At 51.3% G+C, this 17,542-nt stretch overlaps 1 protein-coding gene across 7 annotated transcripts in view; it reads right to left on the bottom strand.

Annotated features, from left to right (window-relative positions):
* Positions 1-2,168: 2,168 nt before the first annotated feature.
* The window catches only part of Rrbp1 (ribosome binding protein 1), a 63,944-nt gene continuing 48,570 nt past the window's right edge, over positions 2,169-17,542 (bottom strand). For 6 of the 7 annotated variants that reach the window (XM_050159585.1, XM_050159582.1, XM_050159583.1 and 3 more), the window contains 17 exons: positions 17,043-17,181; positions 15,477-15,646; positions 15,311-15,345; positions 12,109-12,199; positions 11,352-11,444; positions 9,715-9,804; positions 9,553-9,636; positions 9,345-9,434; positions 8,752-8,844; positions 8,556-8,627; positions 7,867-7,962; positions 7,170-7,253; positions 5,369-5,464; positions 4,625-4,708; positions 4,181-4,279; positions 3,077-3,220; positions 2,169-2,703 (listed from right to left, as the gene is read on the bottom strand). In XM_050159585.1, coding sequence (XP_050015542.1) covers positions 2,665-2,703; positions 3,077-3,220; positions 4,181-4,279; positions 4,625-4,708; positions 5,369-5,464; positions 7,170-7,253; positions 7,867-7,962; positions 8,556-8,627; positions 8,752-8,844; positions 9,345-9,434; positions 9,553-9,636; positions 9,715-9,804; positions 11,352-11,444; positions 12,109-12,199; positions 15,311-15,345; positions 15,477-15,646; positions 17,043-17,181 — 1,599 coding nt within the window. In that variant the 3' untranslated portion in view covers positions 2,169-2,664. The remainder of the gene's footprint in view (positions 2,704-3,076; positions 3,221-4,180; positions 4,280-4,624; positions 4,709-5,368; positions 5,465-7,169; positions 7,254-7,866; positions 7,963-8,555; positions 8,628-8,751; positions 8,845-9,344; positions 9,435-9,552; positions 9,637-9,714; positions 9,805-11,351; positions 11,445-12,108; positions 12,200-15,310; positions 15,346-15,476; positions 15,647-17,042; positions 17,182-17,542) is intronic. The other variant, XM_050159584.1, reaches the window with a different exon arrangement.

The following is a 17,542-nucleotide window of genomic DNA, read 5'->3' on the forward strand; positions in this document are numbered from 1 at the left end:
ACAGCTGTGACTTGGATAGTTGAGTCCATCCTGGTCTTCCTACAAAGCTGCCTAGGCCCTTGGCAGCTTCATTCCTGCAGCCCACTGGAGAATGAACCTGCCCACAGGTTTGGATCTGTCACTGGAAGAAGGGACACTAGGTGCATGACACTGAATGGTCAGGGGAACAAGGGTTCCTCAAGAGGCTTCAGTCACACAGTGGATCAACTGTTCTGCTGGCCAGTGCAACTGGAAAGCCTCTGGGCAGCCCTTCAATAGCCAGCACAGAGGCAAAGCAGTTCACCTAACTGCACAGAAGCCATGACTCTAGCCATGCTGTCCCTGCTACTGTGGCGAGTTCCCGTTCTTTTAGCCCTTGGGATTTAAAGGTTGGGTTTTTAGTAGATGAGCTATGAGAGGGGTGGGAAAACTACCTCCTTTGGCCTCAGAACTCGTTAGATCCAAACCTGAAGCGAGCTCAGGGAGAAAGCGTTTGTGGAGGGTGTGTTAGCCTCCTGCCCACCAGGGTCTTTGCTAAGGTGGCCTATTGTTCCTGTCCTTACTGCACAGCTTCTGCAGGCCAGCATCCTGCCTGTGGACCACACTCTCAATGCGAGTCGTGAAAGATGAGAACATGCTTGTCATGGCAGTGGTCTGTGCGGTACTGCTTCCAGCTCGGAGGTAGAGGCCACCACGGACATCTCTGGTGGCAAGGTGGGATCTTCCTAAAAGGAAGCATTTGGGCAGCTCTGGTACTGAGACAAATGTGGCACCCCAGGAGAGCAGTATCTCCAGAGAGAGGATACCCGTTTTCCCACCTCCTCGGCCAAGTGACTGGAAGCCTCAACTGCTTAAGCATTTAGTCTTGGTGGCCAGGGAGCAGTGACTGACCAGGCTTCTGTGGTGGTTACCGTGTTGAACCTCTTTCACGTTCTGCAAAAGGCCACTGCTAGTCTAGTGTCTGAGTTGTTCTTCTCTGCTCCAGAGTCCTATGGTTAGAACCTTGTTTAGGAACAGCTGGGTAGCTGAAGCGAGATCCAGCACACTGCTGCTACCGTTGGCTGCCTAACAAACTCAGGCTCCCTCTGCTGGCCTGGGAGGTGGCGCTGCTGGGCCGGTTTGGAGGACTGATGGGCTCTTTGAGCCAGAGATACTGTGGTGTCCACAAGCTACCCAGGCCAGCTCCCAAACAGGCCTCACCGTGCACCATCGCTGGCTTATCTTCCCACCCTCTCCGAGGGGAAGATGGTTCCCACTGGTGACAGTAAGCAAAAGCCAGGGACTATAAACCCAGTTTGGGTAACTCCAGGATCTTGCCACCTTTCCTGTTCCTCTTTCCTTTCAAAATGGGTGTCCTAGTGCATGCCTTTAAATCCCAGCACTCAGGAGGCAGAGGCGTGAGGATCTCTGTGAGTTCAAGGCCAGCATGGTTCCAGGACTGTTACACAGAGAGACCCAGTCCTGTGCCATCAGAGAGCATCTTCCTAAGCACGGGGGTTGTTAGCACTCTTCCCCCAACTCCTGCGTCTTCAGAGGAAATCTCCCTAAGTATGTGGGCTGTTAGTTCCAGGTCTTCCCCCATTACTAATCCATATGGGCTTCATGAAATTTATTCCCGTCAGGTTCAGTTCCCCTCAGACTACTCGAAGCAGTAATTCTCAACTTGTGAGTTGTGATCCTTTAACAGGAGTCTCCTGAAACCATGAGAAAACCTATTTCCATTACAACTCCTAACAGTAGCAAAATTACAGTTATGAAGTAGCAATGAAAGTAATTTTATGGCTGGAGTCACCACATGATTGTGTTAAAGGGTTGCAGCATTAGGAAGGTTGAGAACCACTGACTAGCGTTCCCGTGAGTCATCCATAGCTGGACCCATGCATGTATTGATTTTCCTGTTACTTCTTCCTATTCGGTCTCCCAGTGGGAAACCAAAGTCTTGGGTTTTGGTGGCCCCTCTCCCCCATGGCCTCTGAGGGGTTCACGACAGGTGTAATTGTTCCTTGCTGACAGTCTCCTGTCAAGCACTGCCCAGCCACACGACCTTAATACCGTCTCAGCCTTACCCTCCCCACAGCTGAGGACCGTCCTGTTCATCAACACCGACACATGCCATGCCTTGGTGGCTCATAGGGGCTCGGCCGTGTGGTCTCAGGTGTGTAGTGTCAGAAGATCAGACAAGACCCCAGTGCCGGGCAACACGTTGGTTTTAATGGCATTGACATCCAGGCAGTCACATGTCAGTTCTGCTTGGCAATTTCCAGGGGTGAGGGCTGCAGCTTTGCTGGGCTGGGCTGAAGCCCTCCAGTCTGCTCAGCAGCCTCTGAGAACTCACCACCTGGCCTGTTGCTCCCCGACCCGGCCCCACTGAGAAATACAGACAATTGCACTGATTGACATAAATCCCGAGCGTTCTGGACTCCCAGCACACCCCGGTCTGTCAGCGTTGATGAGGGCTTTGGCGTCTGCTCGAGGTGGTCCAGGGCTGCTCCCGGGAATAGTGTTTATCAAATGTGACAAAAGTTCTTTTACAGACTGGGGGTCTGGAAGATTTATTTCTGTGGTTCTGAGACTTGTCTCCAATGGCTTCACTGGAAGTTGGGCCTGGATAACGCTGTGTTGGTTGGTTTATTTGTAAGGAATGTGTAAGGCATTTTGGTAAGTTGAACAGTTTGCCGAGGAGACTCAGACAGAGGTTCCCTCCTTTGAGCTGCTACCATTCTCCTGCAAACAAAGTGGAGATATGAAGGAAAGGCCAAGTCAGGAGTCAAGGCACCCCCTCTTGTCCCATGCCCAGGACCCTCAAAGCTTTTCCTGGGGAAGTTCCACAGACACCTCCAGACCTTCAGAGAGGCCCAGAGCTGACTCCAGGGGCTGGGGGTGCATGCAGAGGGACTGATGGGACCCTATGACGAGAGGAAGGTGAGGTGAGTGTGGCTGAGAGTCTGTGGTCCTGCCCCAAGAGGCCCACACAGGCCATAGAGTGAAGACAAGTTAGCAGTGCAGGTGTCAACTCCCTGGGGCCCTAAACAGCATGGACCAAACCTCTGGAGGTATGGAGGCTAGCCCTGCAGTCCAACCTGCACCAAGTACTTACTGCTTTTTCCAGCTGTTCTTGCAACTTCTTTACTGTGTCCCTCTCTTTTGTCAGCTGCCCCTGGGTCGTCTTCAAAAGTTCTTGAAGCTTGGTGGCGGCACGCCCCAGGTCACTTGTTAACCTCTTCTCCTTTTCTAGTCTCTCCTGTGGGCCAGAGGGTTGAGAGAAGTCAGGGCCCATGTGATATACCGGAAGAAGAGAGCTATGAGGACCTCCAGGAGCACAAGGCAAGTATCTGGTTTTCAGGGACAGTGCCGGCTGGGAGGAAAGCCTTTAATGACAATGTTGCCTGTGTCCTGCCAACTTCAGCCGCTGCCAGGACAGTTTCCTGGCCTGATGGTTTGCTGTGCACTGCCCAGTGTGAAGGCCACTACATGTGTACCTAAAACATGACTTCAAGCTGTATAGAGCTTACATTTAATTGACAACTAACTTGTGACTGAGGCGTGACTTAGTGCTGTCAAGTGCCCTTCACTAGGTGTGGCCAGGGAAGCCAGTGCCTGGGTGGTTCTCTGGACTGGCCCCTGTCTAAGGCCATGAATGACTGTGGTGATTTGAGTAAGAATAACCGACCTCCCTAGGCTCATATGAGACTGCTTAGTCATAAGGAAGTAGCACTTTTGAGAAGGATTAAGAGGTGTGGCTTTGGAGGAAATGTGTCTCTGGGGGTGAGAACTGAGGTGTCAAAAGCCCATGCAAAGTCCACTTCTTTCTGGGCCTGGGGATTAGGATGTAGCCCTCAGCTACTGTTTCAAAACCACGTGTGCTGCTATGATAATGGAATAAACCTTGGAAACCGTAAACAAGTCCTCAATTAAATTCTTACTTTTTTTGTTTTGTTTCTCAAGACAGGGTTTCTCCATGTAGCATTTTTGGTTGTCCTGAACTCACTTTGTAGCCCAGGCTGGTCTCAAACTCACAAGAGATCTGCCTGCCTCTGCCTCCTGAGGACTGGAATTAAAGGCGTGTACCACCACCGTCCAGCTAAATATTTAATTTTATAAGAGTTGTTTTGGTCATGGTGTCTCTTCACAATAGAACAGTGACTAAGACCAAAGCCTTGAAACCTACAAGTCAAACCGGTACCCCAGTTCCATCCTCTACCTTCAGCTGTGTAATCTCTTCTACTCCTGAAGACTCCAGGGGACCAGCAGCGCGGAGCTTCTCCAGCTCTTCCTGTAACCGATAGGCTGTGCTCTGAGCCTTGTCAGAGAGGAGAAAGGTCTGAGTCAGAGGCCTAGTAGGTCAAACCTGGTTAAATTCACCTAGGGGTTGCGGTGGGGGGCAACCCCAGCCAAAGAAGGCAATAGCTCAGGTTAATCCACATGGCTGGATCTACATGGGCAAGAAGCTTGGACATAATCTACAAGCACCCAAGCCTTCAGGATCCCCCAAAGATGTGGATACCCACAATGTTCCTCGGGTAGACTCAGTACTAGTGCCCACTCACTGGGGCCCTAGAGCTTCTTAGTCCAGGTGCCGCCTGGTGGTTAAGCTGGGAAGCCCTGAAAGCGTGTAGGGACTGAGGGCCACTTGGCAGGGGCTAACCTCTTCAAACTCAGCTGTGAGCTTCTGCCGCCGTGTTTGCTCATCCTCCAGGATGGCCTCTGTCTGTTCCAGCTGTGTTTTCAGCTGTATGGAGACACAACAAATGTGACTGCAGTCTGGGGACAGACCCAAACTGAAGCTCCACCTTCTAGCTGCTTCTAGGACTCCTTGGGCCTTTCCCTGCCCTGGGGAGTCACACTTAGCACTTTCCTCCTGGGGAAACAGTGCCTCAGACTCAAGAGAGAAGCAGAGAAGTTGAAGAGAAGTGGGGAAACATTACCATTCCAGGAGCCTTTCACAGGACTCACAGGATAGGAAAGACCCCAAAGCCATGAGTTTGATTCCAGGTTCGCAATGGGAGCCCAACAACAGGTCCCTGCCTCTGGCCAACTGTTCTTGGCAGCTGTTCCTTTGGTCAAAACACTAGAAGATATCCTGCTAGCAATGACCCAGGAAATGGCCACAGCTAAAGGCAAATCCCCTTTGTGCTACAGAACCAAACCCAAGCTGCAGGCCTGTCCAGGAGCCCCTGGTGTTATGAGGACTAAAGGCCCTGGTTACCTGCTCTTGACTCTACCATATGTTCTGGGTACCTCTCATCCAGACCAAGCAGGGTAGAGAGAGTGGCTAGCAGTGAGGACTGGAAACACCTACTATGCACAGTTTAGTCAGCACAGAGGCTGCCCACCCTAAGTACCACCTGGGGAGTTAGGGACACATCTTAGGACAGCTCATCACCCTAACCTTCATAGGGTCCTGCTCGGCTGGAGGGACAGCTGGAGACCCAGCCACGTCACCATCCTCTACGTGGCTCTTCATGTCACTCAACTGCTGCCTGACCTGAAACGGAGGGGTGCATTTGTGCAAATAAACAGCTAAAGGCATGCAGGTACACGTGTACACACACACACACACACACACACACACACACACACACACACACACACAAACCACGCATTCCACTCTGAGCCAACAAGCCTCCAGGACAATAAGAGCCATGGTGCTTATTGAGGTCAGCTGGTGCCACCTTCCAGCCCCTGGAGCAAAGTGACTTCAGTGGATGTAGACCTCACAAAGCCAAGGAGTCTTCATGGAACAGACAGAGCTGACAACATGCCACACTTTGTAATGTAATGATGTAATCTCCTGTTGATGGCCTTTGGGGGGAGGGGGCTCAGAAAAGGCAAAAATTATTGCCTTGTAATGCCTCATTCCTCTGAGTTCTGTTGCTGGGGCCAAGATGTACAATATAGAGGAGGCCTGGAGGTCACTAACCTCTCTAGGCCTCCCATCTGAAAGGTGTCAGGGCCACACAGTAACCTAAGAAAGGTCCCAGTCAGAAGGCCTGTGGTTAGAACTCAAGTACAAGTTCTTCAGGAAATATGGGCAGCCTCAGGCTCCACTTAAGTTTTACTTGGAAGGCCACCCCAAGTCTTCCTTTCCAAAAGTCCCAACAGGCAGAAACCAAAGGGCACAGTTAAAAGATAACAAGAACCCCCGGCAGGCATACTCTGTGTGCATATACTGCCTGGGTGTGGTGTGGGGTGGAGGCCTCTCACCCAGACTCAACCTAGCAAATGGCTGAGAAAAAGCTTTAGATTCATTCAGGTAACTTGGCCTAGATAACACCCACTTCTGGTGTGGTAGTCTGAGCAAGGCCAAAGAATGGGATCCAGTGAGCTAGGTGCCCATGATGGACTTAGAAGACAGCATGGAGGATGCTAGCCTAACATACCAGACTTGGTCTCTTGGCCAGAGCTCCCCATGTTCCATCTCCAAATTTCAAAAGCTGACAGCTACTTCAAGGTTTTCAAAATGACTGTGCAGATCCAACAGACCACAGCTCTGGCTGAGTGGGCTGCTGCCAATAGCCAGAGCCGGGGGATGGGGTGGGGGAGGCAGCCCAGTGAAGAAGGAGCTCAACTGGCCAAGCGGCTAGGGCATGCAATCAGACACTGCAGCTGCAAACCGGGAAAACGGAATGGCCTCCGAGGCACAGTGCAGCCCCTCACATCTCTGCAGGATTATCTGCTCCCAGTGCCTGACAGAGGGCTAGAGGGGGCAGGCTGCCCTGTGTAACTGTAGTGGCAGGGCCTGAGCCACCACTGAAGCAGGAAAACCTACAGAAAGCAAAGGCGTGCCACCAAAAGGCACCAAGGGACCCTTTGTGATGTCCTGGACTGGGTAGGTGACGAGACAGGCTAACAGGGCTGTCATCTCACAGCTCTCATTTGTTTGTTTGTTTGAGCTCTCAGTTTTGAGCAGTGGACAGGTCTTCCCAAAGACGGGAAACAGAATGCAAATATCTTGGCCTCTGGCAACTACAAGCCCAGCTCTGAGTTTTAGGCATCCTGCCAAAGTCCCAACCTAGTCTATGTAACTAACAGGACTAAAGCATGGCAGGACCTGCTAAGCTTCAGAGTCTCTGCATGGATGTTAAAACACCACCATCCAGTTAATCACACACACACACACACACCAATGTCATATTACACACACACACCCCAATGCCATACTCCCCAGCCCAGGACATAAGCCAACCTACCAGGGCAAGCTCAGCGCTTTGTTTCTGAGCTTCACTCTTGGCTTCATCCAGCTGACACTGAGAGTCTAACAGAAGCTGCCTCAACTTCAGGGGAAACAGCCAGGTAAGAGGTAGAGGAGAGAAAAAAAGAAAAGAAAAGAAAATCGGTTCTAGTGAGTCCATATCTAACCCTGGGATGGAGGAACCCAAGCCCGGAAGATTGACATAAAAGGGGCAGGTGTCCTCCAGCTACCATTTCCTGTCAGTTGACTTAGGAAGGCACACCCAGGCTTTAGAAACACCTGCCCACCACCTCTTGTTAAAGAGCAAAAATTTGCAACCAAAACTAGATGAGGGTGTGGGCTTGGGCGATCTCCTGAAATCAGGAGACTGTAGCAGACCGAAATCCAGTGGCAGCTAAAAACGACAGCAGCAAACCTGCGGAGAGGCCGCAAGCTCAAAGGCCAGCTGGAGCAGGAAGTGCTGCTCTGGCCCTGCCCTGCATTGGTGCCGCCTTTCCGAAATCTGCCCAAAGACACCTCAGGGCTGTCAGTGCAAAGGGGCATCAGCAGGGCTTCGGGTGAAACCCGAAAACCTAGCTTTTAAGGCTCCTATGGACAAGTTCTCCACAGTAAAGAAGGAACCACTCAGAATAACCCAGGCTTCATGGGGCAGAGGCCACTCAGGACCAGAACCTAGGAATGGTGGATTCACTCACCCCTGCCACCTCCTGGGCATAATTCTGGCACTCTGCACTGGCAGCTGCCATGTGCTTCTCCAGCTCTGCTTCCAGAAGTGAAGTATGCTCCCTCACCTAAACAGGGACAGACATGGACACTGGTCAGAGCCTCTCAGTGGCCAGCAGGGGCCCTTATTATACGACTGGGAATGATAGCTGTCAAGTCTGGCTGGCCCCAAAATAAGCAAGGGTAAATATACTACCAGGTACACTGAGGTCAGAAAGAAACAGTCCCTAGCAAGAGAACCCCTCATTGAACATCGAACAGGTCCTGAAAAGTCCTCAGGCTTCAGGGTGGGTAGAGCAAAGTTTATGTATCGGCAAAGCTTGGGACAGAGGGCACTTTTCCAAAGGCCAAGGCTTGCTGCAGTACCTTGAAGAGCAGCAGGCCCCCCAGGAAGCACATCCCTGAATTCTAAGGTCTACAACTAAGCCACTACTGGGCAGACTACACAGCTCATGGCTCCCAGGCCACTGTGGCTATAAAACCTTATCACTTAGGCTCAACAAGACAAAGCCCTTGCTCAGAAGAGCGATGGCCTCCTTGGACATGTGGTCTGTGAGGAAAAAAATAACAAGGATGCATACAGTCTTGGCATGAGTGTCAGAACATGACCAGCAAATTTATAGGACAACAAAAAGCAATCATCAGAACGGAGACAACATACCTGATCTGAGTTTTCAAGTTCTCCTTTTAGCTTCTCTACAATGTCTTCCAGATGTTTCACTGTGACCCGTGACTACAAGGGGGAAGACAAGACCCATCAGGCACGAGACTCTGGGAGAAACATCCTGGGCCCACTAGCTCAGGTGCCCACAGTGCTGTGGCCATCAAGCTCTGGGAAATATGCAGGCCAGCCATACCTTCTGGAGCTCCTCTTCAGCAGCCCCCACCTTGGCCTTCCACACACGCTCTTCCTCCTCCACGCTCTTCTGCAGGTCTTTGAGCATACCCTCCTGGAGAGGAGGCAACACTGAGGCAGGCCCCTCCCTCCTTAGTTTGACCCCGTAAACACAAACTATATCTTCTTCATCCTCTGCAGCACTATTCTTCTCCACTGACTGTTGAACTGAGTGTCACAGGAAAAAGAAGCTGGCCCTGGCAGGGCTTTATCAGGAAATGAGGTCTACAGCCCCTGTAAAGCTGCCAGAACGCCTACTATTCTTGGAATCAAAGGGCTCAACCCCATTTACTCCAGGCCTACCTCGTCCTTCCTGCCTGCCCACCCAAGCATCCCTATTGTAACTATCTTTCCTAGCCCCAAACCTTAAATCCATGCTTGTTCTTGACTTAATACCATCCAGCTAAAGAGATGAGGGCAAGGTGGCTACACGAGGGCATACAGAACCATGTCATCTGCCCCAAAGACTCCAGGCTCTTATTACTGGCAGTGCCCTAGGAACACCAAGCTACAGTTACCACTAAGTCACTACCAAAGTTAGCTCTGGCTGCTCACCGTCTCTGCCAGGATGGTGCGGTACTGGTCACACTCAGCCTGCAAGGAGTTCTGGGTCTCTTCGGCCTCCCTCAACTTGGAGACTATGTCCTGAGGGCAGGAGGACAATCAGGAGTCTGGTTAGTCCTTCCTCTTGATGACTCACTGAACAAACTGGACTCCTGATTCCCAAGAGCCAGAGGAGGACCCAGCCAGCAGTGTCACTTACCAAGGAGGGCTCTACGGAGGCAGGCGGTTTCTTTAGCAGCTCAGAGCCCTTCTCTTTGACTTCCCGCAGCCACTCAGCATAGTTCTGCAAAGACACAGGCATGGTGGGGCCAGGCTGCTCCCTGACAACAATGGGGACCTGGGGAGTCATCTTTCTCCCTACCTGTGCTGAGATGGAGAGGTCTGGGAGCAAAGCCAGCAGAACCTCCTTGGTCTGGGCCTCAGCCAAATGGAGCTGCTTTTCTGATTCCTCCTGGAGGATGGGGAGAAAAGGGCAGCACTCAGCCTGTGCCCCCGAAGAGCACATCCTCAGCACTGCATGGGAGGGACAAGTCAGAGGAGGCTAGGATGTTTGTCTATGGCCCTGGTTATTTGTGCAAACCAGTAGACACTCAGGTCCCAAACACTTTCCCTTTCCAGTTTGTGTGTGCAAGGATATACACACGTGTATAACCAAGCTGAGGTGTACAGTAAGGGCGGGGTGGGGGCGGGAAGAGACTAGAAGGTGCATGGTGTCAGAACAGGTGGAAATTGAAGGTGGAAGCAAGGCATATCCAGCAGCCACCAGGGTCAGGGCCAGTAGGAGACAGAGACAGAGGCTGAAGAGGGTCAGCTCCAGCTAGAGGAGGAGAAGGGGGACCAAATTCCCACCAGGCAGAGCTAAACCAACTTAAAGAACACAGTGAACGCGACCCAAGCTTGACTCATCCCAAGCTGTGCCAAGCCTGACACTACTCATTGGTCCGCCAGAGGGAGTCTGCAGCCCCCTACACAAGGCACAGCACTAGGAAAAGAGGCAGAGAAGACCTAAAGGAGCCACCAAACAAAGCCAAGGACAACTGCATCCCCTGAGGACACAAGTCTGTGGAATGGCTCCAGGGAACTTTGGCCTACAAGTTTTGTCTAAACCTGAGACAGACAGAACCCGCTGTGTATGGCTTGAGGCTTGACGTGGCAAGGACCCCAACCTTGTGAGCAGCACTTTGGCTATCTATCCCTGATCCATGAAGGCAAACAACATGACATATGAGGTCACCCTCTACCTCTATCTGCCTGTGTAGCGACAATCGAGTAAAGTAACAGCTTAGACCACAACTTCCACATCTGCCACAAACGTGGGCCAGATTCATGGGTCATTTCTAGGACTAAAAGTCCAATATTCCAGGAATCTGACTTCAGCTCTAAGAATGCAGTGTGGCTAAGGCTAGCTTTTCCCAGGTCTTTCTTTGGAAAACCACGAGAGAGTTACTGCAAAGCTGTCCTATGGAGATGGACGCTCCTGTGTAAGTGATGCTGGCAAGAGATAGCCTTTCATGTGTGATGGGCACAGGTGCAGGGAGCTCTAGGTGTCACCACTGCTGGGGATGAGATGCCATGCTGGCTCCTGGCCAACCAAGAGCCCTAGAGGACTTCACTGCCCAGATGCTCACTGCTAAGGCCATTTCCCTGAGATACAATATAATTTTCAACTCAGTCCAGGATGAAAAATGCACAGAATCTGTAAGCTGCATAACCCTGGGCTTGCTCAGGGTCTGCGCTCCTCTCAACAGAGGAAAGCGTCAGGGCACAAATTTATTTGCTCCATCTTAAGGAAAATGACAAAAAAGAAGGAGGGAGAGAAGGAAAGAAGAGGCCATGGAGCTTGGGTGGTGGGGGGCCGAGTTAGATACAGGAAATGTTCTAAAGCCAAGGCTAGCCCGTCCATGGCTTTTGAGTCTCATAGTGTTTGCTAAAGCAGATGGGTACTGGTGCTTCACCCGTGGCCTTACCAAAGCGCTCAGGATGGACAGGGGCTCTTACCTTGGCTTGGGTCAGGGAACGCAGCTTCTCCTCACAGGCCCGCTCAGCTAAGGCCAGTGCCTCCATGGCCTTCCAGTTCTTTTCTCGGAGGTCCTAGAGGGAACCAGAGAAAATCAGCTTGGGGCAATTATAGCACAGTCCCCACTGGCCGCCTCAAGCTGGTCTCAGCAAAAGCAGAGCTCACAGAGCCTCCTTTAGTCCACACCAGGGAATCTCCTAGGACCTGCTAGGAACTAAGTATCCTTTCCTTGGTCTATGTACACATGGCCTCTCAGGGCAGGTGGCTCATATACGAAGATAGATACTGTGGCCAGAAGTAGGAATGGTCAAGGCACAAGGTAAAATGGCCTGCCATTTTCAGGAAGAGAAGTGGGGCGCTGTAACAAGGCACTGCGACAAGCACAGCCTCAGTGGAGAGGTATGCCACCTGCGCAGCATGACTTCTTCATGGCTTCTAGTGTCGCCCTTCCTACCCTGAACTGTTCAAAGGGAGCTAAGTCCTGAGCCAGGCCAAGCACTGCAATCCCAGCCCAGAGGTGGCCCCATGCTTGGGCAGTCTGCTGTGGGATAGCTGTGGGCCGTGTGGGAATGGAGAGGCTGAAGAGCGGCTCAGCACACACTGTAAACTTCCAGCACAAACAACGGGGAAAGGAGCTAGGAGTGAGCCATATCCCATGCGGCCTGGGTGGTCACAGAGTGTCTTCAGGTGACTTGGGAGGACTTGGCCCACAGGCTCCTCTCTGCCCCTTCTACTCACATTGTTCTTCCCTTTCTGCTGCTCCATGGCCTCCTTGAGCTCACTGGTCTCCTTCTCCAGACATGACACCTGTGACTCCAGCTCCTTGAGACTGGGGGCGGGGAGAGGGATGGTGAGGTTTCAGACTTGGCTCCAAAAACTCATTTTTTTCTCTGCTTGGGCACCTGGCCCAGCTTGAGGCCCCTCCCATCTGCCTGGGCATATGCTTTAAAAAGCCTATTTAGCTGCCTAGCCTCTTTCTCCACTCACCTTAAGCGCAGGAATCAGGGCAAGGACCTGAGTCAGAGTTAGAAGTAAGGTTTTTAAGACGTTCTTTCTTCTAGCCTAGGTCCTTTCTGGGCACCACAGCCCATTGTCAGCTGACCCTTCCCTGTGGTTGCCACCCCTCCAGCTGGAACTCTTGGAACCACGGTTCTTAGCAGCTCGCAAGAGCCCACTGATTTCTAGCGCTTCGGAGACTTATAAGCTCCTTCTCCCTAGTTTTGGGGCTGAGTTTGAGGAATTAGCTGAAGACAACCTATCACACTATAGGATGGTCAAGTCCCCATCTTTCCAGTGCTCTCCAGTGACCTTCACCATGGAGAAATAAAAGCTATACTCAAGGCTCTTAGGGATGAGCCTCAAATGGACATCTTAATGTGATACCTTCTGCACTGAATATAGAACAGATGGCCCAAGCCAGATATAGGAAACCCAAAGTCCAGAAGTGGTCAATTGTGGTGGTTTAAATAAAAATGGCCCCCATAGGCCCATAGGGAATGGCACTATTAGAAGGTGTGGCTTTGCTGAAATGGGTGTGGTTTTGTTGGAGGAAGTATGCCATTAGGCTCTGAGGTCTCAGAAGTTCGAGCCTGGTTAGTGTGTCACTGTCACTTCCTCCTGCCTGCAGATCCAGATGTAAATGCTCAGCTACCTCTCTAGCACCATGCCTGCCTGCATGCCACCGAGCTTCCCATCATAATGAACTAAACAGCCCCAATTAAATGTTTTCCTTTTTAAGACTTGCTGTGGTCATGGTGTCTCTTCACAGCAACAAAATCATAAGATAACAAATGATATTCTAAACCAGCAGCTTGAGCAACTCTGAGATGCCAAGAGAAGCCTGACACAGAGTAGCTGCTACCAGTCTGATGCAGGGATCTGACTGCCAATGTCAGCTAGAAGGGAACACACACACACACACACACAGGTTTCTTTCAGGAGGCCATGGTCAAAAGCTTTTTGAAAACCACCATTCTAATTCACACTAACATGAACTATAAAGTCAGCATGGGCTGAACACATGGCCATCCTGACCACCCTGACTAACAATGGATTCAGTCTGGCACAGCTTCTGTTTTCAGTCTAAATATGGCAGACCTGGCCTAGTGGGCTTTGTGGCTATGGGTTTTAGGCTCACAAAACCTTGAATACACCCTGAAATCCACTTGGATCCCTCAGTAACTCCCTCTGAGGCCAGCATTATACAATCGTCTCTTCTGGCAGAACACCCCGAGCACGTCCAGGTAAGACCCAGGAAGAAGCATGCTGCACACCAGTGGCAAGGACACACTGACCATAACCTCCTTGGCAGTGGCTATAAAGTTCCAGAACATTTGGTTTGGTACTCCAGCTCAGAACAGGGTGGCTCCACTTAGGCAACTTACAGATACACTGTTTCAGAAGGAAATCAACCAATTCCTGCTGGACATACTAACACCAGACTTTAGCAGGTCTTATTCAGAGTCAGAGTGTGACTTAGTTATCTTAGTAATTTTACTGTGTGACACAAAAACCTGAGGTTGTTTGTTTTGATACAAGGTCTGGTAGGTCTGTCTGTCCTTAATCTTATAATCCTCCTGCCTCAATCTTTAAAATATTAAAATTACAGGTATGTCTTATCATGCCAGTCTTCAAAACTATGATCTTAAAACACAAGAGAAAGCCATAAACGAATACAACCTCTCCACCTTATAAGTATCATCAGGAGAAAAGAGGTTCATCCATGCATTCTGAGAGGGCTGACTTCTGGGTCTTCAAGTGAGTTTCTAGTTTATTCTTAGCATGCCCCTCCTCTCAGTTACAGAGCCCAGAGGATGCCAGGGGACACTCAGGCTGTGACTAGGAAGCTGCATTACTGCAAAGCACATGGAGAAACAACTCTTTGGCAGTAACAGTCAGAATGAGGGATCCTGGTGGCTGCTATCCTAGGACACTGCCAGGATGCAGGGAGTCCATTCTTCGTACCCCTCCTTCACATGGCTGCTTTGGGGGCCTAGACCATGGCAGCAGGACTCACCTCCCAAGCCTGTGGGCATCTGCCCCAGAGGCGCTGGTCAGAAAGACTTGAGCCTGATCTGAGCAGGCCATCCAGACACTTTGGCCTTAGCCAACAGCAAACAAAAGCCATGAGAATGACTGGTGTGAGTCTGTATGCAACTGACACTGAGGGGGAATAGTCTGGCCAGCAGGAAGTCACCTCACAAATGAAACGACTCTATAATGTGCTCTGGACTACTCCAACAGAAAGGGACACTTCCTCGTTTGACTTCTGGATCTCAATCCTTAAAAACCCCACACCTTGCAGAAACCGAGAGCCTTTATGAAGCACTGGAGAGAGGCAGCACAGCTTACTCTGAGTTTCGCTGTTATGTTCATCCAGGGATTTGGGCTAAGCTTCAAGTGTTAAGAAGGCGTGAAACCTCTAAGAGGCAGGGCCTAGGGGGAGGTAGTTCGGTCATGGGAGTGCTGCCCTAAAAAAAAAAATTATTTCTATAAAGGCAAGCTGTTGTAAACAATAAGCCTGACCCTGGTCTCCTGCCTCACCACGAACAACTTATGGATTCCTGCCATTGTGCTACACACCGGGATGTGAGAGCCAAGGCGGGCCCTCACCAGAGGCCAGATACCAAACCTGAGAGCTGAGGAAGTATCTTTTCTTTTGAAGGGTGCCCAGCCTCATGTATTCCGCTGTAACTATGGAAAGCAGACTAGTACAAAACTCTTGCAAGGTGGCTTTGTTCCCTACCAAGTCTGTCTTCTATCCTCTAAGTCACCGGAGGGACAGGTTAAGCAAGGGGACTCTAAAATCTAAAAATTCTGAAGGAGGATTTTCCCCTTCAGGAGACCCAAGCATTCCAGTGAAAGCTCCAGCTTCCAGGGGCCTATGGCCAACCTGGGCTGCAGCTGGAGCAACAGCCCTGCAGCCCTCCGTGAAGCTTACCGAGTCTGCTGCTGGTCCACCTCAGCTTGGCTGGCCTGGAAAAAAAAAAAAACCAGAAAGCTCCTTGGTTCCACAAGGCTCACAAGTGCAGGAACTGGGCAAGGCTGGAGGCCCTTTGCTCAGCGGAGTCCACCCTTTCCTCGCACTGGCCTGAGAAATGACTGACCTGGGTGACTTGGGCCTGGCCTGCTCCCAGAAGCGTCTCGATGGACTGGATCCTCTCTGTGAGCTGTAAGTTCTCTGCCTTGGCATCCTGGAGCTGCCCGTGGAGATTACTCAGCTCCTCACACTTGCTTTTCACTTCTAACTCAGAAGACTGTAATTTGCTGTGCAGCTCTGTACAAGGACAAGGAAAGAAGTCAGGGTCTGGAAATGCCTGGCTGGGCACCTCCTCCAACACACATAGAACGCCAAGGGCTCCCTCTTGCACTGTGTGCCCAGAGGCCTCACTTCTGCATGGAGCTGCTTATGGACTGGTAAGGAAAGGCGTTCCTGTGGCAGCGACATCTGTGAGCACCACAGGTAAAATAAACCAGTGAAGGAAAACGAACAGCAAGCAAAGCACATTCAGTGCAAGCTATACACATGTCACTCTCTACAAAGTACCGGCTCATAGGAGTGAGACTGAGAGCAGACGTGAGACATCCAGCAGCTGTGCCCTCCCAAGGACCTGCCCTGGCCCTTCTGTGGGAGACAGACATCCTCCCGCTACGGTCAGCTCACAAGTCCCACAGCTAAGTTAGCCCAGTGCCTCTGACGCGTCCTCTCCCTAAGGCTGATCTTCAGGCTCAACCCTAGGTGACGCTTCCAGAGGGAGCCTGAACAAGGCAAGAGAGACTGAGTCCCAGCTTCTCAGGGATGGGATCACCTCTCTCCCCATCTGCAGCATGGGGGCTCTGCACCCACCATCTCAAAGTCTGTCTCCACCAGGCCACTCTCTTTCTTGTCTAGACAATGGCAGCTGCTCCTATCACCGCTTCTCCCACTGCCCATCTGAGCCTGCACCACGATTCTGAGGAGTGCCAGTGGCTGAGTCATGGCCCTGCCCCACATCTTCCCATGTAGTCAGCTTTCTCATCCCAGTACATACTTGGGGCAAGTCCACTCCTTTCTCTGGGCTTTGTGCTGCCTGGGCTCTCCTTCTTCTGACCTAGTTTTAAGATCCCACCTTCTACCTCAGAGGGCACACAGTGGCCAAAGGCATACCTGGCCTTCTAGAGCAGAGGCCAGGAAGCTGGCCCAAGGCTGCTCACCCCCACCCATTGTAAAAAGAGTTTTGTTTCAATGCCAGGACTGTAGATTACAGGATATCAATGGCTGCTTTGCCCCCAGTAGCAGAGCAGTGTGGTTGTAACAAAAATCATCTATCTCAGAAAGTCAAGCATTTACTTCTGCCCCACCACAAGTTTGTCTGTCCAGAAGGCATTGTTGTGACTAGTCCTTGTGGCTAGCACTGCTGCCAGCCTAGCGCCCATGTCAGAGGTTCAGGAGGAATGGTAAGTGACTGATCACCACATTCTTATCACCAGCACCACCTAGGCCTCATCCAGCCCTTGCAGGCCCTGCCCCCGCTCTACCGTCCTCCCCTCATGTTTAACACTTCCAGGTTCTACTCTGTAGCCAGTGGTGGATAGTTTGGGCCCACTATGTATGGTTCCCACAATGAGACAAGGTCACTGGGAAGACTCATCTGGGAGAGTCATCCAGAAAGAGCCATAGACACTGCACTCACCTGCTACCCGCTGCTGCTGTTCCTGGGCCTTCTCAGCGTCTGCCCGGAGGCTGGCGTGGCTAGTCTGTGCCCTGCACAGCTCCCGGGTGACCTCCTCAAGGCGCTTCTGCAGAGCCTCTTCACTCTCTTTATGGGATGCCTGAGGAGGAACAGACAGGAAGAGGGCTGTGAGAAGCAGAAGAGGCCTAGCTCCTGTAAGCTGAGGGGCTGCAGAGAACACAGCTCTTTACATGGTTATCCTAGTCACTGTGGTCTCTGGATGGTGGGCAAAGAACAAGTTCAGGGCCAGTGACATGGTTCAGCTGGCAAAGGTGCTTGCCTCCAGCATGATAATCTGAATTTAGTCCTTGGGACCCACACAATAGGAGAGAATACTCTTATGATGTAATTTCAACAAGAAAGAAAGTCCATTTCTGGATAATTCTGAATCTGTATAAATATTCCCCCAGCTAGCACCCCTTCAATGTGAGGACAGCTCCTAGAGTTCTTGTTTGGGGGGA

The sequence above is a fragment of the Alexandromys fortis genome, unplaced genomic scaffold (genome assembly GCF_014885135.2).
Source record: "Alexandromys fortis isolate MF-2015 unplaced genomic scaffold, M_Fortis_MF-2015_v1.1 scaffold_115, whole genome shotgun sequence".
NCBI classification, from domain to species: Eukaryota; Metazoa; Chordata; class Mammalia; order Rodentia; family Cricetidae; genus Alexandromys; species Alexandromys fortis.